Source organism: Echiichthys vipera (genome assembly GCF_963691815.1).
Source record: "Echiichthys vipera genome assembly, chromosome: 5".
NCBI lineage: Eukaryota > Metazoa > Chordata > Actinopteri > Perciformes > Trachinidae > Echiichthys > Echiichthys vipera.
In genome coordinates, this window is record NC_139830.1 from 8,025,719 (window position 1) to 8,049,986 (window position 24,268).

The 24,268-nt window shown below is 42.5% G+C and overlaps 1 protein-coding gene across 1 annotated transcript; it reads right to left on the reverse strand.

The window, feature by feature from the left end:
* Positions 1 to 21: 21 nt before the first annotated feature.
* Positions 22 to 22,939, reverse strand: git1 (G protein-coupled receptor kinase interacting ArfGAP 1). Its single transcript, XM_083914644.1, has 20 exons — positions 22,590 to 22,939; positions 17,808 to 17,941; positions 17,315 to 17,427; positions 16,214 to 16,319; positions 15,774 to 15,860; positions 15,528 to 15,658; positions 15,328 to 15,422; positions 15,086 to 15,128; positions 13,595 to 13,643; positions 12,628 to 12,700; positions 11,811 to 11,908; positions 10,810 to 10,921; positions 9,999 to 10,123; positions 8,693 to 8,845; positions 7,330 to 7,683; positions 5,997 to 6,077; positions 5,606 to 5,682; positions 4,857 to 5,033; positions 4,411 to 4,474; positions 22 to 3,933 (listed from the first exon to the last, which is right to left on the reverse strand). Exons 1-20 carry the CDS (start codon positions 22,639 to 22,641, stop codon positions 3,718 to 3,720), a joined length of 2,340 nt encoding a protein of 779 aa, XP_083770770.1. The 5' UTR covers positions 22,642 to 22,939; the 3' UTR covers positions 22 to 3,717.
* Between the last annotated feature and the right edge of the window lie 1,329 nt (positions 22,940 to 24,268).

Sequence of the window (24,268 nt, forward strand, 5' to 3'; positions counted from 1 at the left end):
TATGAGTTTCCATTACGATTGACTGCTTCTTAAGTCATTGTTTTCTCTACTTTATACAGTTTTTAACGTCTTCTGTTAAAAGATAACTCTCCCGTCACCCATCTCCCAAAGTGTAGAGCTGTGAAGAAACACAGGGACAGCAACAGTACAGGCCACAGTGCACCGCCAATGGCCGAGTATCAGAAGTGTGTTTGTGTGTATAATTCACTGGCTGCAGGTTCAATGTTTGTACTTTGTAGAAGGCTTGGTCCAACTGATAAGTTGAGGGTGTGTGTTCGATGAATCTCGGACATGATGAGGGTGTAGAAAGTGTGTTGGACATCAACTGACAGAAGCATTTAACATTCATACTAGAGGCACCCTACGTAGTGTCTAACTCCGGGAAGGACTAGGCCATGTGCAGTTAAGACCCTCCTCCCGGCATTTTGAGATGACTGTAGTGCTAAGCCGCTGTGCGCTTCAGACCTTTATTGTCGCCGCATTCTGAATCCAACCCTGCAGCCTGCACCGAATGTACTTGAACTAAGACCTTTGGGAGAGTGCAGTACATAATGTAGATCCTACTTCACCCAGCTGGTGTTTGAAAATAGTGCAACTCAGACCTACATCAAACTGTTGTTCTCGCTCTTCACTTCCTGCGGATTCTAGCAGGATCACTAATATGTACAATATAACTACATAAGGGGGTAATACCACATCATAACCATACTCACAAGACTTAAAATATCTACAAGTACATTGGTGCCAAGACTGAAGAGCTGAATGAAGATATGGTGAACAGATCCCGTGGCCTGAAGCTCACGTAGGCCTACAAAGAGACATAAATATCTTGCAGACATAACCCTAACATAAAGCTTAATATAAAATATAGCATGAAAATATATGTTCATATATATGGCTCTATTCTAAAAACTTGGGCAATCATGATTGAAGGGACAATCTTTTCTGCTGGCCCCTTTACGTGTGTGTGTGTAAGTATTTGTGTCATTTCAATAGTCAGTACATCATCAGTGTAACTCAGCCCGTCAAAACGGAGATGACGATAATGTCCAAAGGCATCCAATATCAAACAATGATACATTTCATGGGTCTTCTGGACATGATTTGTTTTGACAGGGAACAGAACAGAGCAAGCCATCCTTCCCTGCAGAGATGTGCGCAACTGTGTGTGCGAGACTGAGGAACACTGACAGTCAGAGACCCCAAGTGGGGAAAAGTGAAACACTAAAACATGAACAAAGTGGACAGAGAAGTGCTGAAGGTGGTCTAGCATCAGTCTCTCAAAGTGTTTGGGGCTAACTACGGTCTAATTGCTTCTTGCTAAAAGGCGACATAAGAAAAAGAAACTGAGATGCAACTGCTGTTTGAAGGATGAGGTCAATGTTTCAGGCAAGTACATTTCATGTGCAGAGGCTTTCTGAGCCCGATAATAGCATATGCCAATGCAAGGACAACCGACTATTAAAGCCACAAACACTTTGAAATAACAGCGACGGAAACATCGGAGAAGGGTCAGAGGTGAATCTAAACTAGAAGAGGACGGTCCTCCTGGCAGTTAGGAAAGATTTTGTTTTTTTAGATTCCATCTGCATCCTTTGTTACAGTAATGACCATATTTGTTCGGCACAGAACAACAAGCTTTAAACCTACAGTAGGCTAAGTGCGCTCTTTTTGAAAAAAAAAATAATAATCTTTGTTCCCAATGCTGTCTCCTATTAGCAGAGTTAAGAGACAGTGAGCTCGAAGTGACAACTTCCTTGACTTGTTTTAGATCAGATCAGCAGGCCGTGACGGAGGATCAATCAGAAAACAGACCGTGGGCTTGATTGTGCTTGCCAGACAGTCTAAAACGTGAGCGCAATAAGTGGCAAACTACACCAAGCACACTTGAGGTGGTTCAATCCATTTCAAATGAGCGTATTTGCTCAAATGAAAATGATGCAACGAGTATCTCTCATCATATTTAGTTTCCAGGTTGTCAGATCTGGTGCTTTCCACAGGACTACTTGAAGCTTAACGGCAACATATCAGTACGTGTATCAACTTAACGTGACCCAAAATGTGTGATCATGCATTCAAATAATGGCTGATGTGTAATACAAGTACCCAGGAGGAACATACTACTTTGAAGCAAGACTGAAAGGGTTAACCCTCATACACAAACTGGACCAAATATCCTGCTTGGCACCGCAAAAGTGAATATAATCTGAGAGGATTCCACAGGCTCTGTTAAATGAGGCAAATTATAACATAATTCAAGCCCAAAAAAAACAACGGAGGATAGATGAAAAGAGCATTTTGATCCATGTCCTGTCATATTGCACCAAGGGGCTTTCGGTCTGACAGAAAATCAAAACCAAATCGAAATCTCCCCCAACACCCTCTCTCCACTTTGGCAACTGTTCAACCCCAGGGCAACAGGACACATCACAACATGAAGAAATCCCTCGACAGTCACCAAGGAAAGGGGTGCTTGAGAAATGTTGAGCACTATTCCACAGGATATGTCTTTTGTGTGTGTGTGTATTTGTGTGTTTGTGTGTGTGTGTGTGTGCATGTTTACTTAAATCCCAGTTGAGCACATATTTTCCACCTGTCTCCCTATTCCACTAAATGAGAATTATATTTGAGACAATAAAATAAACAAACATAAACAGATCAATCAAGATGACAGTAAGTAAAAATATCAATACAAAAAAAAACAATAGGCATGATAAACAACAACAATAAGTCACAATTATTCCAGTGTAAGTGTTTTGTTTGTGTAAGTCAGTCATTGCTGTCCTCGGAGGTGCAGACCAAACCAATCTGCGTATTAAAAAAAAAAGAAAAGAAAAGAAAACGAAGAGAGAGGAAAGAAATGAAAACATGCCAGATCATGCTGTGTACCACCAACAACAGGGGGTGATGTGTTGGAGACAAGTCGGAGCTCCCCTGCAAATGCTAACCCAGGAGGAAGAATCTGAGAGCCTGCGTGGGGTGTGGAGTGGAGCCGGATGGGTCCCAGGGGGTCCTTCTCTGCACCGCAAGCGCATCCTGTCTGGGACGGGATAGGAGACAGAGGGACCTCATGTCTGGTTGGAGAGAGCAAGAGAGAGAGAAAGAGAGGGGCAGAGGAGAGAACGTCCTGACTCCACAGGACGGAGGGTTGGAGATGGAGTATGCCATGGTTGGTCTGTCTACTTCCCTCGTTCGTAGCATCCTCACTCCCCAGTTCAGGTAAACAGGGTGAGGGAGGGGTTACGAGTAACAGCTGAGAATAAATAAAGCGGTAACAACTCCAGATCCAGTTCACTGTACATCTCCACTGTTGTCTTTCACGGATGCTTATCACAGTTTAAGCGGTTTATTATACACATCTGATTCCAACAGTTTACTTAGGTTGCAGCAGGCTGTAGTTCCCATGATAGATCCTTTCACTTGTCCTTCCCTACTTTCACTTGCACACTTCGGTCCTCTGTAGTGTTTCTATTAAACAATCAATTCTCTTTGCTTTCGTCTGATTCCATTTCCATGCATGTTCCATACTTTTCCTTTCTTCGTAGTTCACATCATTTTCAGGATCACCCCCTCTCCCTCATCCTCCCATCTATAGGGTGATCAGGTTTTCCCCTCTGTCTTCCTCTCCAAGAAGCCCCTCCCATCCTTCTTAGTCGTCCCATGCATTGATCTATCCCTCTGCCTCTTCTCTCTCCATCCATCCATACAATTGTCGGGTCACTGTTTCTTCTCACGAGTGGTGATGGTGACCAGTTGCTTGGCAGCCTTGGCGATGTCATAGGCGCACTGGATGACCTGCTGAGTGAGGAGTTGGTAGTCCACCGCGGGGCCCCCCGGCTCTGAGGGTGCCGCCTTACGGCACTCCACCTGCAATCGCGAGGCACTGGAAGCCAACAGGCGAAGAGAGCAGTGAACTGCATCCAACGCCGGGCGCTACAAAGAAATGCAGGAATTCTGAAGTTAAATGTAGTAAATTTGCAGACTTTTTACGACCCTTTCCAGACATTTTAAGGCCGCATTAATTTCTGACCAGGTCGTGTCAAACTTCAACAGTTATTATAGCTTAACACACGTGCGTAAAGGGACCTTCAAGTAACGTTTTCAAGCAGTAGTTAGTAGGTGGTCAGAAAGCAGCGGTCAGTGAGCAGCAAGCACGCCAGCGGTAGTTTTACTTAAATTCCGTCAATTCCAGCAGGATTCCATAAAATACACGACACAGCCACACAATGATTACATTCATGCAAACTTTATCTAAAGCCTCTTTGGCTATATTGAGAAAAAAACTAATTGAACACCTTGCAAAATGGGGTTTAAGACTTTTTAAAGGTCCTTATTATTGCTTAATTCATTAAGAAAGAGAAAAAGAGGCACACAAATTGAGATATAAGACATTAAGTACAAGGAACTTACTTTGGGGAAGAGAGAGGCCATCTCAGTGACAGCAGAGTGGATCTTCTCAGAACATGGAACAAAGCTAAAGAGGAAAGAATTTTTTTTTTCATTTAGTAGCCAATGACAACTAGGCCGCCTGTTACTAAATGCTGGGTCCAATTTACAACCACACCATGTGCGGTGTGCACAAGTTGTGAAACAAGTGACCTCTTTTCTGAACAACATTACATTACAACATAAGCAACTACAATCACCTGGTATAGCTGTTAATAAGTATTTATAAATGGAAACAGAATTTGTGAAAAAATGATTCTGTCGCTAGATGTACCTGCAACTTCTCAATGTGTTATCCAATCACGAGGATCAATTGTCAGCAAGGATATAACTAGTGGTGTGTTTATCATAAGGCAGACAAAATGTTTTTAGGGTCACTGTTATCGATCTCTGGGAAGTCTTACACCTACCTGTCGTGTTTGAACTCCTGAGCGGCCCTGAGCAGCTCCTGGATGTTCTTGGTCACCTGCTCGGTCTTCAGTATGACATCCTCTGTGCAGGGCAAGGTGGGGTCTGGCTCCCCTGCCTCCCCACCTCCTCCCTCCTCAGAATCCCCACGACCTTCCTCCTCACTGCTGCGGCCCATACTGAAACACATACACTGTAATTAACACCTTGGCCTAAATGAACTGGCATTCTCAGAGGACATTAATGAGCATTAGCATCTCAACACAGTGAGTTCAACATCTTAAGAGACTGCCTGTTTATTGCTCATTAACAACCGTTATTGAAGATCATTAACCCTGATAGTAGTGTGTGACCCAAATTTACAGTAAGACATAGTAATTAAAAACAAAAACAGAGCAAATAGAGCCAAGTGTAATATCCCTTTTGAGGACAAACTGTAAAGGTTAACAAAATATTTATATAAAAAAGATGTTTCCACGATCAAATAGATAAAGGGTTTAAAATTACAAATAATGTAATTAAAAAATAACAGCTTTTGACTTCACACCAGAACTCATTTTAGTGTGTGGGTGCTTTAGTGATTTCGAAATTTAAATTGGCTTTGAACATCAAAATACAATACTTCCATATGAAAAGAGGACAAGAAATACTTGGTATCTGTTATCAGCAATGAGTAATACAATTTCCCCCCAAAACTGATAAAACATAACACTCAATCCTTGTGTACACAGTGATTTGCAGCAGGTCTGACCTCAGCGAGAGTTCGTATGTTTGTGTGTTGTCATAGTCGCTGTCAGTGCCACTGCTGTGCTTCTCTGGTTTTTGAACCTGGGGGAGGGAAACAGAGCGACAACACTCTCCATCAGGGCAATTACTACCCAGCTCATCAACTTCCGCTTTGCTCATGAAAATCTCAAGCATATGTTCCCAGGGAATGTGAAGATTTCAAAAAAGAAGTCGACTAAATTGTGTAGATTTTTAAAAGTTGCTTCAAATCATAGGTTTCTGTAATAAAATCAGGCATTGCGGTATTTGTAGGAGACTGATTTTGACAAAATAATGAAAAACTATAATCTCAACCTTCTACTGTAAAAGGAGCACAGGCTCATGAAGGTCTGGAATCGAAAATTGTAAGAGCTCACCATGTATCTGCCCATCTCTGTAGATCCTGACAAATGATGGCCTCCATACGACACTGGACCCCCTGAGCTACCCTTCCGTACCTGTGAAAAGAGAGGAACACAAGGATGGGGAGAGGAAGAGAGAGATGGAAGGATACAGATAAGAGGAGAAAGAGAGATGTGTGGACAAAGACATGGAGAGGGTAATGAAAGGTTGGCAGACAGAGATGGATGAAGAAATAGGAAAAAAAGAGTGTGGGGACAGAGAGAAGAGATGCTTTTATAAACAGGAGAAAAACAAGATGAATGAGCCAGTGAGAGCAGTGGCAGATCAACTCGGCAGCTCACCCATCATCCGATCAAGAAGACTACATGCCTCTAATAGTTATCTAATACTGAAATACAAAGAACACTGTCAACTAAACTAAGTGGAGATGATCAGCTGTTCATCACACAGAACATCTAAAAAGGACTACACACCTACTTTACATTAATGTTGATCTCCATTATTAGAATGCATAATAAGCAGAAGTGGTGCATAGTTGCATGGGAGGGAATCCTACATTTGATGAAATGGCAAACAATGCAATGACAGACAGAATGCTTACATCCAGAGGATGCACGGCTGCACTGCAGTGAGCAAGGGACAGACAGGTGAAGAGACAGACAGACAGAAAGAAAACAGACAAACAGGTAAATCGTTGTGTACGGAGATGGTGAATTAGACACGACTCCATGGAAGGTTGACACTGGTGGTGAGTGGTTGAGTGTCTGTTCACAGTAGCTTCAAAAGGTGTTGCTGTAGATTAAAGACTGCTGAATGCTATAACTAACAGAAACAAAAAACATTATTCAGAGACCAGAAAGGCCCTTCCCTTTGTGTGTGTGTACTCGATAATAGCAATACCTAAATTAAGCAGCTGTCCAGAAGCAGGAAAACTTACTGGGAAATCAAAAAGGGTTGAAAATGTAAAGGTCAAAGGGTAAAGAGCAGGTAAGAGAGCGGAGAAATCTGAGGTTTCGCCACGCAACACATAACACGTTCCCTATTTTCAATCTTTCTCCTGAATGTCACACTAATGCATTTTCCCCTTATGGTGATAAAAATCATAGGTTTCTGGTCTTATTGTTTTTTCGACAAATCAGTGCCACACTTTCACATTTAAATGGGGGCCATGCACAGGTGGACCTTTCAAAGGAAAGGATTGGGAACTGGGATGCAGGGAGAGATAAAGTTGAAGGGAAGTAGAGAGATCAGGATTGGACATCACCCATCAATCAGGACAAAGAGAGCCAATCAGGGCCACCAAAAGGAAGGTGGGAAGTAGAAGGGGCCGAGGGAGTTCTAACTTACGCTCGGTGTGTTGAGGGGCTGCAGGCGGGCTGCCAGGGAGTCCAGGACTGGGGGACCATGGGCCGTGGGGCCGGGGGCTGCCCCTGGCTCGTACATTGAGAATGCCTGGCGGTCCCTTCGGTGGGGATGGGAGTAGGGGGCGACCGAGGAGGGCACCGACAGCCCCGGGGGATCCGCTCCTGTCCCAAACCCACTCAGACCCCCTCCGCCTATTCCTCCTCTCATCCCACTCCCTTGCCAGTGGCCTCCTCCCCCTCCTCCTCCTCCGCCAGGCCCCCCTACCCCATGGCCAGCTGACCCCCCAGCCTGCTGGCCCCCCCGCAGCGAACTGTTCTCTGTCTGCATCCGTGTGATCTACAGGAGAGGAGGAAGGGAGGGATGAGAGGATGGAGGGAGGGACATGGGGAGGTTGAAGGGAAGGGAGGGGATGTCAACTGAATGGTCAAGGACAAGCATCCAAAATCACTGTTACAGTAAAAGGCTCACCGGGCTCATACATGTTAACTCATATCAGTGCTGGGGAGGGAGGGGATATGTATAGTAGTAGAGACACTTTAATAGGTTACATGTCGGGGCAGGGATTAGTTATTGGGAATGGGGTGGAAGGAAACATACCTGTATACAGTATATACATCGATTGTTTTCATGGGTCAATAAAGGCTCACCTGCACTGAGAAACTGTTGACTACCATCTCATTTGACCACGGCATTTGTTTTCTGCAGTGTGTGTGCACATAAATGTTTGCTTGTACAAGTGCATGTTTGCCTCAACACTTCACTAAATCCTCAGACAAAAATAAACACATGAATGAATCATGAGTCACATAAGCTGACACAGGCTGCCGCTAACGAATACAATGAGCTAATGATGATGACTCACAGGAAATCAAATGAAGCGACAATGAACCAAAAATTTGCTTTATAAAGCGAAAACTGTCTAAACTATAAAAGGGCAACTAAAATAAGTCCATGTGGCACCCTCGCTCCACACCAGAATTATGTCTCCTTTAAGGTATTAAGACTCAAAAGCTGTGACCAATACATCTTCCAGAGAACACTGTGGGAACATGACACCCTGTCAGAAAAAAATCTGTTTGCAAAGATATTCAAATATTCACTTGTCTCTCCATCACCCTGGTCTCCTTGTCTGAATCAGCTGTTCCTTCTCAATGACTTGTCAGCTCCTGTCTTTCCTGTACCCTATTGCTCTCCATTAAATACTATAAAATATGAGCTACGTGTTTCTGCTTTCTCTTTTGCTCAGTACTTCTCAATATTCTGCATAAGGTGACCCTCTGAACTTTTGAGTCTGATTTGTCTTTGCCCATCCTTTCACCCAACCCCCCGCATCCAGACTACCTACCTCTTTCTGGAGCCGCCGGAGCTCCTCGCTCAGGTTGTTGTTGACCTTCATCAGCTGCTGCACCTTGGCTTCTGAAGAAGCCAAAGCCTTCTTCACCTCCAGGTACTCCTGCAGGGTGATAGGGCCATCTGACAAGTCTGATGAGTCCATACTCTGGACATACAGACAGAAGGAAACACAGACAGGTGGACAGAAAGGCACGGACAAAATGAGGAAAGTGATATCATGAGACTTGGAAGCTATTCCATCCAGGCTATAAGCCCAATGTGTAACACCTTATTTCTGTAGTGTCTTTACAAATGAATCAAACAAATACATATTGGCTTAGGCTGGTATGTTATATGTATGCATTTTTTTGCAGAGTTAATATGGGAATGTACAACTTAGTGCCGTGTGAGCTGGATAAAACAAAGCTCACAACTGTGAGAAGGAAAAGGGCTGGCCTGCAGCCTGGAGGCCAGTACTACAGCTGATCGCACACATATATAGACAGTAGAGCCTCAGTTCTTGTTCTCAATGCACCGTCTGCCCCCACTTCCTGTGACCCTGGAGCATTCTCAACCCCATTTCTATACCACTCCTTTAAAAGTGAACCATATAAAACATCTGACACTGACTATTCTTCAAAGCTCTTTGTTTACAATTCATCCACTACATCCACATACATTTCCATTTTCATCATATGCTTCCACTTAATTCTACAGATAACACCAAATAAAACTGAATGTAATGCAATTTGATACGAGCACAACAATATAATGACTGCACATATTTCCAGGGTGGTTATGGGAGTGGAACCTCTGACTTGCGGTTTGTCAAGTCCACAAAAAAGAGATAGTTAGCTGTTGTTTACTTTGTTATTTATACCACTCCCACTCTGCAACATTTTCCTCTCTTTCTCTCTTGCTTAAACTCCTCTTCTCCTGCCTCCCACTACACACACACACACACACACTTTCTCTCTCTCTCTCTGAATGAACAATGCCTCTCTGACAAGGACCCAGAATAGCTGATGATGTCACTCAGGAGCTATGTGGCAGCCTTGACTGTGGCCACTCCCTGCAAAGCATGTTGTGGCAAAGCATGCTGGGACAAGCAGTCATAAAGAGTAAACCGTGGAAAAGCTTTGCTAGCAGATACAACTACTTTTCCTATAGTTTATGTGAGAATTGTAGGTAACATCGAGCATGTGTAGAGTAGTAGATTTAAACTTGAATACGATGTTTCTATTGTAGCCATGAACGTGGCAAGATGTAAGTTGGTTTTCCGAAATAAGCAGTGTGTGTGGTGTGTTCAAGTACTATACCTTTGCACGGTTGCTGCGTTGCGTGTTATTGTTGTTCTGGGCGGTTAGCTCGCTGTCTGTGTCTTCGTCAGAGGCTACGCTGTCGTAGTCATGCTGGTCATCATCAATGCCCAGATCCAATGGGTCTGGCAAAGGAAAAAAACAAGAGCATAAAGCAACATATAAGGCAAATACCAGAGAAACACAATACATCAAGAAAAAACAAATAAAAAAGAGTTTCAGCCCTCCTTTCTTTTTTTAACCTTTATTCTGTGAAATTTCACTGAGAGGAAACCTTTCTTTAGCTGGAACACCCTGATCACATTTACACAGTCACACATCCACACCTGGATGTACAAGCACAGTCTGATCTGCTGGCCTCCACTCTCTCTTAGGAATACTCATACTGAAAAGACTGCTGAGTGAATTTTCGTTCCAACTTATTTTACCTCCTATTAGATGCAGAGGAGGCAAGTCAAATTTCTAAACAAATAAAAATATACAGCCCTGTGTGGCACAAATGTAACTCTTAAAAAAATCAATCCAAAATAAATCACTCTTCTCTCCTTCATCACCATGTCGCTGAATTGGAGCATGTTCACCATGTTGCTGCTTGCAAAGATAATTTGCTTCTAAAATGTTTGAACAAATGTTTTAAGCTTCAAAGCTGCACATTGTTGTACAGAGAAAATTCGAGAAAAGTCAATGGACCAACCTATATCTATCCATATCTGTGACTGGGTTAAGTTATATGCTCATGTTTTTTTGCCATTCTTTAAAAAGAAATTTTAGAATCGGCTAATCTGTCTGTCCCTTTCTCCCAGTGTCTCACCAGTAGGACTGCTGAGACCTTTCCCCTGCTGTCTCCTCTTGGCGTCACTGAGGATATCAATGATGAGTGTGGCAAACTCCCGAGCGTTGAAACGGGCCAGCTTCTGGCGGCCCTGAGAGAAGAACGAGTCAGGAGTTAGGACATGGGTTTATTATATACACGCATACACACACACACACCAAAATGTTGAAACGTCTGTGTACAACCCAGATACAATCCAGCCCACAGTCAACGGTTCAATGCCTGTGTGACTACTGTGGTCGATGACCATGTGCTGTGGAAAAATGCAGTCATACTCACTTGCAGCACACACACACACAAGTACACACCATCACAAGTGTGCTCATACATACTCAAATATGAGGAACGAAACATAAACTGTACAATTACGCAAGCATTTTGGCATGCATATAGGAGAATAAAAAGGTCACTTTCCAATGGAGTGCTAACTATTACACAAAGCGATGTGCTATTCAAAAACGCATCACTTTGGCAGATAAAGGGAGGCAAAACATTCAATAGTGTATATTTCTTCTGTATCCCACCATAAATAGTTTGTGTATGCCGGTGTTAAAAGTCAGTGTTTACAGTCATGAGCCACGCAGATGAGGAGAAACTATGTGACATAAGGGATTTCTCTCTCACACACAGAGTGAGGGAAAATGAGGGAGAAAAACCCAGATGGATTACGTCTTTCCTCGTCTTTCACAGCTGAAGAACATCCCCTGTCAATTTCACACTCATTCTCTGCCTTTCCCCAAAACACACTCACACACACACTGTCTAGCTGTCTACGATAGCACTCTGCTCTCTCCTTTCTTTTTTGTTTGCAAGTTCTTTCACAACATTTTCTCAGTTTTCTAATTGCCTTCAGGTTAAAAAGATCTCCAATTTCATTAGTATGTTTAGATTTATTTGCACCAGCTAAAACAACTGCAGCAGTATATGCATGCTACTTGTGCTGCTGATTTGTCTATGAATGAGTGTGTGTAAACGTTTACCTGGTTGCGTGTGGCAGAATACTCAGGATTGACTGGAAGGAAGGGCACTGCACTGCGTTCTGTTACCAGAGTGCTGTGGTTCTGGGTTGTAAGCCACACTGGAGACACAAATATGGAGTGTAAAAAAAGTCTGTGTGTGCGTGGTTTAAACATGGAGCATGGGCAGCCAAACCACCAGTCCATCCACCCACACACACACACACACACACGCATGCAGACATAAACAAAGCACAGTAAAAACCATATAGTAAAACTGAATTTCCACTGTTGTGCTTTGAGCCCTTCCCTTGTGTGTTGAGTAGGTATGTGTCTGTGTATGTGTCTGTATGTCTGTCTGTCTGTCTTTGTATCCTCGCCACTTACCTGTGGTGCTTCTGTCAGAAAGCACAATTTGACTTCTACTGCTACTGAAGGAACGGGAGAGAAGAAACTGAAAAAAAGAGAAGGAGACAGGGCGAGAAAGCCAAGGAGGAGGAGAGAGAGACTCAAGAATCTCTGAGGCACTTCCTCACTCCGTCTCACTCTCTCCTCCTCCCTTACTCACCCCATTTGGCCTTCCTCTTTAAGTCATTTTCCCTTTCTCCTCATTCTGTCCTTCTCTTCATTCTGTCCTTCAAATTCACTGTTTTCTCTTAACATCTTTTTTTCTCTCCCTCCCTTTCTCTTCAACCTTCATGTCAATGATGTCTTGTGGGAGTGTTTTCTATTACTTCCTACATCTAGTTTCCATATAAGGAAAAAGTGCAAACATAAGACAGATATGTCTTCCTCACGGAGGACAGAAGAAGGAAGTGACGCAGGAGGAGAGGAGACTCACCTGCATCGTTTTCTCTGCGATCTACCTCATCATAGACATCCATCGCTAGCTCCTCAAACAGCCGATTGTTGAGCTGTTGCACACACAAACAAATTGATCCCAGATATATTAACAGGTGCATTCGTATAGGCCAACACGTCAGTGTGACATACACTTGTGAAAAACAAGGGACAGAAAACAGACATTAAAGGACCAGTATTTAGGATTTAAAGGGATCTATTCACAGAGATGGAATAGTCATTAGGGTATAATCACCTGAAACTATTAATTGTTCGTTTGCCTAGAATGAGCCCTTCATATCTACATAAGGAGCAGGTCCTCTTTCACAGACTCCGCCATGTTCCACAGTAGCCCAGAACAGACAAACACTTGCTCTGTCATGTTTTTACAATGAATGAAGGCCACCGTAGGTTCTACTACACGCTTGGAAAGAGAGAGTTGAGGTAAGGAGTATTCATTTGGTTGTAATTTCGACTTCAATGCTAGACGCCACTAAATCCTACACACTGCTCCTTTAAAACAACCTGATGTACAGTCATCTGGGCAGCACAATTTGAGATTTTACTAGGCATTTTGTCTGATTTTCAGTCCACCAGTCCATTTTTTCCTAAAACTTGTGTGTCATATTTTGTGACCCAAGTCCCTCAAATGTTGATGACCAAACGTCAGCTCTCAGTTTTTTTATTACCATCCTTCTGTGGGGCTGAACAGATGGCTACAGAGTGGACAAACATTATTTTGGCCAGTAACTGAAAAAAAAACTGGCAGTTACACCAACCAACTTTTTTGCCCATTTTTAACCAAGTACTTATCTTTATACACTTCTTTCAAGGACACAAGAAAACTAACTCAATTACTGTCCAAAGACTACAACTTTGACCATGGCTATTCTAACCCCTGTCTGTAGAATGGTAGTGTGAATGTATTATAAGGCATGATTTAATTCTCATAATTCAACCCAACTCACCGCTTGGAGCTTCTTCTTGGCAGCCTTGGCCAATTCTGAGAGGTCCAGACTAAAAAACACAGAAAATAACAGTATGACAGGCATCACAAAGATACAGCGGAATAAAGAGAAGGAGGCAGAGAGAGAGGGGGAAGACGTGGATATGGAGAAAGGAGCAAGAGGTGAGGAGGTGGGAAGGGGGCGACAGGGAGAAGAGCACATTTAGGCGGGATGTGTAGGGTGTCAGAACGAAAAGACTTGATGTAATGGTGACTGAATAATCCTCAGAGCAACTGGAACAGAGTGCATCTGAATTTGCAAGCTACAGCTAGACACCCTAGCTATGTTTTGCTTTGGACTCAGATGTGACTGTAATGACGGTTTATTTCACAGATATTAAAGAGCTACACATCATAAGTTTTCCTGCATTATCTGAATTTGTATTTGAATATAGTTCACTTATTTCAGGACAAACTTATGGCCACAAAGGACATAGACTAGTGTACATATGGATATGACTAGTGTGATTCTCCTGTGCGTCTAGACGTCTAGACTTTCTTCTTCTCAGAACCAGAGCTAGCTGTAGCTAGCTGCTCTATTTTCTACCTAATAACCTTGTCATTGTGAAACCGCTGAGATAGGCTTATTGTGGTATACAACAGGGGCATCTACAAAGATGGGTTAGCAGAAAGAGGGGATTGGAATGAAGGAAGAGATTCTGGAAAAAAAGGAACAAGGAAAGTAGAGATACCTCTGTGTCGGGCACTTAGGACGAGCTCTGGCTCCACCAAGCGCAGCGAAATGGAGAGAACAGAATACGAGTGAGAAAAAGGAAGAAACAGAGAAAGAGGGGTAGAGAAGCCACATCAAAACAGCTTTAATTGTTATTATCCAAAGGACCCATTTACCAGAACAGAACAGATGCAAGTGGAGTTAGATGGCAGCTCAGAAATACGACTCACTTAAGTAGCAAATAGATTCGGAGGTGCACTTGGTTTGTCTGCATAAACATGTACATTTGTGAGTGACTGGTTTAAGGCACTTCTCCATATTTCTCTGAATCAAGCTGAGGAAAGCCAGCACCCGTCAATTATTTGAAAGAAGCTGAGACATGTACTGCTGAAGTTGATTGATCTCAACCTGACTGTGCACTCCTGCATCTCTCAAATCAAACCTGCAGTTTAGGATTAAAAAAACAAGCACACCTCCAGTATCTAAATCATGACAGGTACCTGTAATAACTATCGACATTTTCTATAAACAGCCAGGTTTCATAGAGATGTCAAAGACGTCCTTTAATTTACTCCTCTTTTTGGGTGGGGTTACATATGCTATGGTGCCACCCTCTGGTCAGAACACTTTACTACATCAGTATCGAGTGAAAAGAAGCAGTCATAGAAGAATGGTAAATCAAGTAGTTGCAAAGTTCAAGTTTACTTCATGCAATCAAACCACACCATGCATACACACATCAAAAATGTAATACAAAAAAAGTAATGCCATGGTCCATACCTGTCTGCCATTTGAGGAATGATATAATGGCCATTCTTGTGATCTGAGGAGAGGGAGAGGGAGAGGGAGGGGGAGAGGAGAGGAGAGGAGAGGAGAGGAGAGGAGAGGAGAGGAGAGGAGAGGAGAGGAGAGGAGAGGAGAGGAGACTCAATAACTGGATAAGAGCTACCACATATGCCGCTAAGGTAAACTACTGTACTTGAGGACATTTGAGGTGCACACAAACTGGTGCAGAGGGTTACCTGGGCGCCGCCCACAAAGGTAGAAGGCTAGTCTGTCTGTCAGTTCGTACTGACATTCTACCAGCCGCTCTGCTAGCTCTATATGGCCCGCCTGCCTGGAACACAGACAAATATTCTATATTCTTATTGTGTTTTTACATTTTTTAACCATGACCTCCTCTAGCAAATTCAATTTGAAGTGTAAGTCCACTGTTTTGTACCTTGCGTAGTCCATAGGTGTGCGTCCGTTTATGTCAGGTGCTCCGGGGTCTGCACCGTAGACCACGAGCAGCTCAGCCTGCAGTATCTGGCCTGCCTTGGCTGCCACATGGAGCGGGGTAGTGCCTTTCTCCTGGAGTTAGACACATAAACAGAGTTAGGACAAGAAGCCTGGCATAAAGGGAGCAATTGAACAGCATGGCTGATTGCAAGATGGAGTGAGTCAGCTAGAAGATTTTTTTCCTGACCGGGTGGAAGAAGTTGGCCTGAGCACCGAGGGACAGGAGCCGAAGACACGTCTCTAAACTCCCCGTCCGCACACTTGAGTGAAGTTGCTAATGAAGGAAATAAAGGCGAGAGGAGGAGAGAGAAACAGAGAGTGCAGGGGGTGGAAAGATTATACCTCAAGAAGAGACAGAAACGGGAAGAATACCCTTATTAGCCCAGTGGAGCTCTACAGCATTAGAGATCATTATTACATCCTGCTATTTCATTCAGATCACTTACAGGTTTGTATTAGTGTGTGTTTGTGTGCGTGCGTACACATGCACATGTACGGTTTTATGTGAGGTCTCCCACTGATCATCTATAAATAAAACATCCTTTGTGCTTACACATGCAGTTCAGGCGTATAGGTTAATTACGCTGAAATTATCAACCTCTCTTCTGTGAAATACTGAGCCCTCACCTTACTGAGGTCCTTGGTAGTGACGCCATCATCATCGCGGCAGGGCATCTTGTGCACAAAGGCCAGCATCTGGTATTTGGCTCTAATGAACTCTGACTTTGTGGGACTGCATCCGAGGATAATGTGAGATGGTTAAGGAGGAGAAGAAGAAGTACTTTATTAATCCCTCTTGGTGAAATTAAATATCCATAGGCTCAACATGCACACACGGGACGTAATGACATGCATTATTTGTTGTGGGGAGATGTCAGAGCAGTTCAGGGTAAGGTGCCTTGCTCAAAGGCACCTCGGCAGTGCCAACACTCTGGGCTTGAAGCTTCCACTACTAGCTACTGCTGTCACACAAAATTACATCCTCAAAAATACCCAGGTTGCTTTGTCATTTAAAGTATTTTCTATTAATTTTAAGATTCTTTTTTTATAAATAAATTTTTTTCAAGCAGCTGATATTTGATTTTGCCTGAAAAGCACTTCATGCTCTTATTTCACTTTCCTCCTTCTCTTTTTGAGTCTGTGAAAATCCGACTCTCTAGTTAAATAGTTAAATAAAAAGTTTGAAGTTTAAAGAAGTGGACACCTTAACAAGACTGCCGTTTCTCAGCTAGACATCTTACTTTAATGAGCCAGAACTAATGGCTTACTACAGGTTTCCCACTTGTTTTACAGATACATTAACACAATATACAGTTTATTTTAAGAGACTGTGCATCACGTGCTCCCAGACAATAGTGAAATGACACATCAAGGGAAATTAATTTCCTGCAGGTCTAATTTCTGATCTCATGACACTCCCATAACTCCACTTCAGCCTAAAAGAAAAACTAAAAACCTTATCCTGTATTTAGAAATACAAAAAAACACCGTGATAACAGGACAATAACCATTAGGAAGGTTATCCATGACTAAAAGAAAACTGTTTAGGGGGCATTAAGGAATGACTGGGTGCAATTGCTCTCCCCTACTGCAAATACCAATTATGTCCTTAAAGGTTGTAGGACACTGATGTGCAGCCGGGACAAAAGTTTCCCAGCAAAGGTGACTGGTGGGAGATTTGCACTAATTATGTCCTGTGTGTTTTGAGCCTGTAGGGAGTATACTTACTGGACTTTGTCCTGGGGGTTGGGTTTCCTGCGACCGCTCTGTACCTGAGCGGGGTCCAGGAGACTGTGTTCCCATATGGAGTTGGCCCCGTTGCTGGCCAAGGTCTGAACCATCTGAAATAACACACACCGGCAGTGACTCGGTGATAATTTGCCAGAACACAAAGAAATTATAGGAATTTTCTGGTGAGTAAAGTGAAGTTACAGCCTAAACGCAATATTATATTGCAATGTTTTAAATGTATTGCTTTTATTACCAAAACGCTCAAAAGTATGTACAAATAGATGGATCTGCAAAGAATCTCAAAAATAAATAGAAAAAACAAACTTTTTTTAAACAAACACAGATGGAAACCCTTTGGGAATGGATTAGCATCTTGAGTGTTAAGTCAGATCTCAGTATTTGTCCACACTTTCTGTGGCAGCTTTCTGGGCAACAGGTAATAAATTTAGCTTAATTTCCCTTTGCTTAACTCATCATTTCTCAGCCTTACCTGCAGTAGTGCGGGAGGCCATCCGCTGTGTCTCAGATGCTTGACTATGGAGATATGGCGGCCTAAGCTGCGGTGGACTGAACAACATTCATCACAGATCAGGACCCCTCGGTTGATACTGGTCCAGCCCGGGTCTAAGAGGCACAGAGAAATAGATTAATGTATCACAAGCCTTATAAACATGCTGTGTGGGATGGTAAGACTATTCAGCATTGTAAAAAAAAAAAAAAAACTTTCACTACAAGAGTCACTTTAATCAAGGCTGCGTTAATAATAAAATAAATGCCTCAATATTACCCCCAAGAAGACATGTGCTTCCTAAACTGCCACCCTGACCAGCCACCATTCAAGGTCAAGACAAAAACAGGCTCAGTTAATCATTTTTTTCAGTTACTAACTTGCATTGAGAAGGGTTTTATGAATATGGAAACACCGAAAAACGGGTATAAAGATAGGCAAAAGCATAATAAAGCTTAAGTACAGTCATATGTCTGCCTGACTGCCACCAAAACTATAATAAGGAACGTGCATTGACATGGATACGTACATATAGTATATTGTGCATTAATAGGGGATTAACAACTATGTAATTAATCAAACAGCTGTTTAACAAGACAATTACAATCCTTTACAGTATCGAAAGGATTCCCAATATGATTATATATGGACCAACACTGAGAATGCACTCACACTGTCCATCCGTACCGTGCCCCGTGCTTTAGGGTACTTGCCAAGGGCCCAGGCCCGTTTGTACTCACACTACCTGGGCCTCGACGCAAATGCTTCTTGCCTGCCTATACGTCATCACGCCACATAATGGAAAGCAGTGCGTCTTGTCCAACTGTTTTAGGATATTTTCATCTGACCAGATCTGCAGTAAACACTCCACCTCCGCATCACACCAACGTGAACCTTTTGCCGCCATTGTTTTAAATGTCTGCACATGGTCCATCCTTCTTTTTTCTATGTCCTTGTGCTCGTACATGTGCAAATTTGCTTTACAAAAGCCCACCTCTCCCAAACGGGCTGTGGTCGGCAAGTGTACCGCGCCTAGGCACTCACACTGGTTAAACGAACTAGACTTTAGCCGCGAAACGTGCTTGGACACGGTACGGGTGGACAGTGTGAGTGTGCCCTAAATTATCAGCCCTCCTGAGCTGTGTTATCTGAAGTTGGAAGATGGCACCACACGAAAAATTTCCACACAAGGACATATCAATAAAATGTGCATGCTTCTACATGCATACACAGACCAAGTAAACTTTTATAATAGCGCTTTTATCCAGGGCGTTTCATAATCCTAATTCACCCATTCACACACCAATGGCGGCAAGCGACAGTAATGACAATTTGACGCATGGATAGGGATCGAACCAGTGGACAACACAGTCTAGCTCCTGAGACACAACCGCTCTGTCAGTCATTAGCAGCTTGGTATAAAACCAGTGGTGCCTCACAGGCTGCACCAAATGTCAGATCTACTAGTTTTCGACACAAGTCTGACATTTGGTAATTGTTTGAGACTGTTCGGTGTGGTCCTGCATTGGTTTACATAAATCTGGGGCTGACATCAGTTTTCTACCTAAACTATCAGAATAGATAAGTGAATGGGGTGAGGATGGAAGGTGAAGCAGCTACGGCCAAAGTCAGTCTACTGACACAGCAGACTTGTCAAAGAATCTGGGTCATGTGTATGCCCTCAGGACCCTGATGTGATGAGTAGCTCACGACTAATACAGTATGTAATATCAAAACAAATATATGCACACTTACATGCACATGATGCATTCACAGACACACACACAAACATCTACTTTCTGTATTAGTCACACTCAGGACCGGGATAAAGCTGTCAGGGCTTAAGGTATTAATGGAGCGCAAACAGTCCATCATCAGATGAACTGCCATGCTGTAAGTCTTTTTGCCTACAAAAAAGTGGCAGCAAATGCAAAATGGCTTTAATAAGAGCCATAGCCTAGTTTAGAACAGTAGCCCGTAGGCTTTAAAGGCTGGACTGCAGCAATTTAATTCCTTAATCTGTGTAATAAATATAAAAAAACTCCCACAGGCTATGCTATCTGCCTGGCTCGCTGGATCAATGAGGCTACGCCATTAAGCTATTAGACCTGAATAGACTATTGGCAGTGGGTATTGGCCAAATCTGCAGCACAACATAATTTAGCCTAAAGTTGGCCTAATTCATCAATAAAGCATTCACATTTGTTTTTATACATGTCACTTAAGCCTGCATAAAAACATGTATTACACCGAGTATTAATGGTGAATGCTAGCCTGACATTTAAAGTATGGAAAAGTCTTGCTGAAATAAACACTGTAACTGTTGCTTGCATTTACGTAATACGACTGGTAACTTGTCTCTGAACTAAAACTAATCCCAGGTTAGTTCATATTTCACACCGGAGCATTCTCACAGCTCTAAATAACTATTCCAGGAGAAACATGTAGGTGCACTTGCTTGCAAACTTTTTTTTTTATTATTATTATTATTATTTCCACTAACTGTTGTTTTTATAGAACTCAACCAAACACTGGTCACCACACCAACAGTAACACGAGACGAGTAACACAATTAAAACAAATTGGATGCCACTGTCAAACTGCTCTAAGAGCTTGCACAAGAGCCCCAGTTTCTTCTAACAAAAAAACGTTTTCTATCATGACAACATGATTCATTGTTGCTATAAACTGTGCAGAATGCCACGGCGTGACATTAAAGCCTCCTCAGGCTTGGCTTGGACTGGGACTATCAGTTGTCCTTTGTAGCCATGCCATTGAGTTATCTCCTAGTATGACACAAAGCTGGGTAGTAGGGAGGTGGCCTGTCACCAGTGGCGAGGTCAGCATTTTGCAGAACCCACTGCATGTGTGTGCATGTCGTCATTAGGAGGGGCTGCATGCAAAGAGCGGTAGTGGAGGAAATGTACAGCTAGGAAGAGGTATGCGACGAGACAATTACCTTACAACAAATGCAAATATTTTCCTTTTTACAAACAGGATTCGTTTTTCAGGGACATCACACATTAATCACACTGTTAATTGCTATGGCATTCAAGGAAACAAGTTCACATGGGGTTGGTTAGTATTGCTCAGATGACTGAGCAGGAAATGCAACTGAGGGGGTCGGAGGACCAACAGCAGGAGGGTAAGTGTATGGTAATAGCAGGGAAAAGGTCCAGGTCATAAAGCAGAAGCAAATTGCAGCCAGAAAGATTTTTGAACACAGAGCAGTAGGGCCCTAAAGCTTATGACAGTTTTGCACACACACAGACTGCTATCAAGGGGAGCAGCTGTGAAGAGGGCAGCTGTTATAATGCATGTACACATGAATGAATTCAAGCGAGACACACACACACACACACAAAAATAATGAAGTACTGAAAGCTAGGCATGAGGGCATGTAAGGCTACATAAGGTAGAGTCAAGGGACAGAATAGCAAGGTTGATTTGGCATTTCCTCTACGGTACCTCACTTTAAGACAAACACAGATGAGGTAAAGGTTAGCTTCGAACACAAATGCTCATTGCAGTGGTCGTACCTAGGTCATAGGTAGGTACCTAGGTCATACACAACTATATGGATAACGCATTCCATTAGATGTATATTATTTTCATGTATATTATTTTCAACTTGAATCAGTTCAGGTGCCATTTCACCCCCCTGGGCACTGCCAGCCATTGAGCGAGACACTGAACCCCAAAACTACTACCAAAAAATAGCAAAGTTTTGTTTCCCACCTGCTGAACTAATACAGGCATGTTTTTTTCCTAAACTGTGGAGATAAGGATGTGGTAAAATTAAAGAGTATAATATACAGAAACCTTGACTAGAGTGGGTCAAGTCTTCCAGGGTTTTTAACAGTCTTCGGTAACTAGAAATAACTGTCAGGGGCAATTATTTAGTTTCCTGTACATTGCACATATTGTGTAGTGTGTCCTTTACATTGCACATTCTCGATATATTTTATGATTCCTATTATTTACTTTTGCACTATTTAAAGTTAATGTAATGTATATATTACTTTTGTGCGTATTGCACCTTGGGTCATGTCTATATGTCTTGCACATATTCTACAAATTGACAATAAGATGACTTGACTTGACTTGAATTGAGTGGCTAGTAGTTGACGCGTTAGCTGAGTCTGCTTTAGCAATAACTTGCCGTTTAGCAAAAGTTAGCTCGACTAGCTAACGTTGTAGCTAAACTAGCAACTTTGGCAAAGGTACAGTCTCGGAAACGCCACAGGCAAAAGCTCTAACGATAACATAACAGTTTGGAAATATAATAATGACATTATTATAGGTCAGTACACTGGCTGTACGCTAAATGTTTAATAATAGCCCGCAACGCAGTGAGTCAAAATCTGGCTGCTCGTTAGCAAAGGCTAAGCTAACCCATTAAGAAGTCTGTCCCCGGTCAGGAAAATCAAAACAAACGTCTCTTCAAAGCAGGAAGAGCGACATTAAATGTGACACTCTGCAGCAAACTATCTGATAGTTATCGCATATGGCCTTTGTCAAATAAATACACATATCGAAGCTGCTCAATTAACGCTGAGATTGATTTTCCCCGTTGTGATAACGCCTATTTTTCACTGTTTATTTTGGGCCTAAGCGACGCTTGGAAGCCCCGGCCGCTTTCCTGCTCTGTGGACCCGCTTACAGTAACAGCAGCTTCGGCCCTGCTGTCCCACCATGTCGCCCTCCCGACCGTATTGTTCCGGTAATAGTGGTAGATTTTTCATTTATTTTCCTCCAGCCTACCTGGCGCACTGCAGTCGGCGCAGACTTCGGTCCTTTGTAGCTTTCTTGACATCTCGAAAGTCGCTGAAATCTGAGAGGTGGACGTTGGCGATGATGTGGTTGTTCGCCCTCTCTCCCCCCGAAGCTACCGACCGACGTCTGCCGTCAACCGATGCGGCCCCTGAATCCCCGGAAGCCGGGTGGTGTGCTCTGTTTTCCCCGGCCAGCTGAGAGTTGAATTTCCCGTTTTGTTCCTGCGGTCTCTTCTTCGCCCGCCACGTCCACTACTAAACTCAAGTGTTGATCCAAGTTATGCGAACACAGTTATCAATCTGGTTTGTTTGTTTGAACATCATATCGGATATTTTAGTAAAATCTGTTCGCTGCATTGGCTGCAAGTCACCGAGAGACGGCAGCTCTATACCTGTCAATTTCCGCACACACACCCAACATCCCTGCAGACTACCTATGGAAGGGCAGGGAGGGGTGAGGGGGCAAAAATAGCACAATCCCGTCATAAATTAAAGGTTAGATGGATTTCACGCAGATCAAAGGAGAGTGAGACAGAAAAAACAACATACATACATATATATATATAAATGTAAACATAGCTATGATGAAATACTTATTATTAGACTGGTGGTAAAAAAAAAGACTTAACATCATTCATATGCAGTATATATATATTGGTTTCTCTCTCTCTATATATATATATATATAGAGAGAGAGAGGGGGGGAGAGAGAGAGAGAGAGAGAGAGAGGGAGAGAGAGAGAGAGAGAGAGAGAGAGAAATACCTACATTATTAAATCTATATAAGGACTGGTTCAGTATTATTTAACACAGTTTAGGCAGAATAGCAACAGGTGAAAGACAGTAGTTAGAAGAGATTATTATAGAAACATGTATTTCAATTCTGAGAATAAAGTCCTGTTAATTTAGAATCCTGCACTTGAATTGGACCTCTAGATTATAGACTTTTGATATGGGAATCCGTTGCTAGGCAACAGCCTTGGTCCTCGTTAACTTCCTGTCCGCTGATGTCATTCACATTCACTGCAGCAGGAATCAAACTTGGACACATTTAAAATGTTTATGTTTACAGCTTTGAAAAGGTCTATAGGCAGAATTCTGTCTTTATTCTCAGAGTTCCGACTTTAAATTAGAACTCACATATATACATAATACATATTCCTTTAACACAACGTGTATTTACATTACGTTACATTTTTTCTCATTTATACATTTTTAATTATAAATATAGATTTAGTAGATATTAGATAAATAAAATATTTTAACAGAAATATGTGGAACATTGTTATGTTGCATTAGCCCATCATTATTTCTGCTGTTGTTATCTCATTTTCATTAATTGTCATGCTGTCATGGCCCGTAGTTAAACACAAAAAATAAAACAACACAACAGACAAAAAGAAAGCCGAAAAATTAAAAAACACCAAAATGGGACATTGACAGTCCAAGACAAATTACAGTTTAAACAAACCCAACTCTAAACAGCACGTAACACACACAAGGTGTTATGCATAAAACTTAGCCGTGACATAGTCCTAGATTAAAAACACTGAAGAAGTAAAGGGTTTGATTCAAAGTCTAAATGACTATAAACACTAAAGGAGAAAATGATTTGATCAGACTTTAAATCAAATCATTTAAACTGTGATTTGGTTCATAGCCATATATG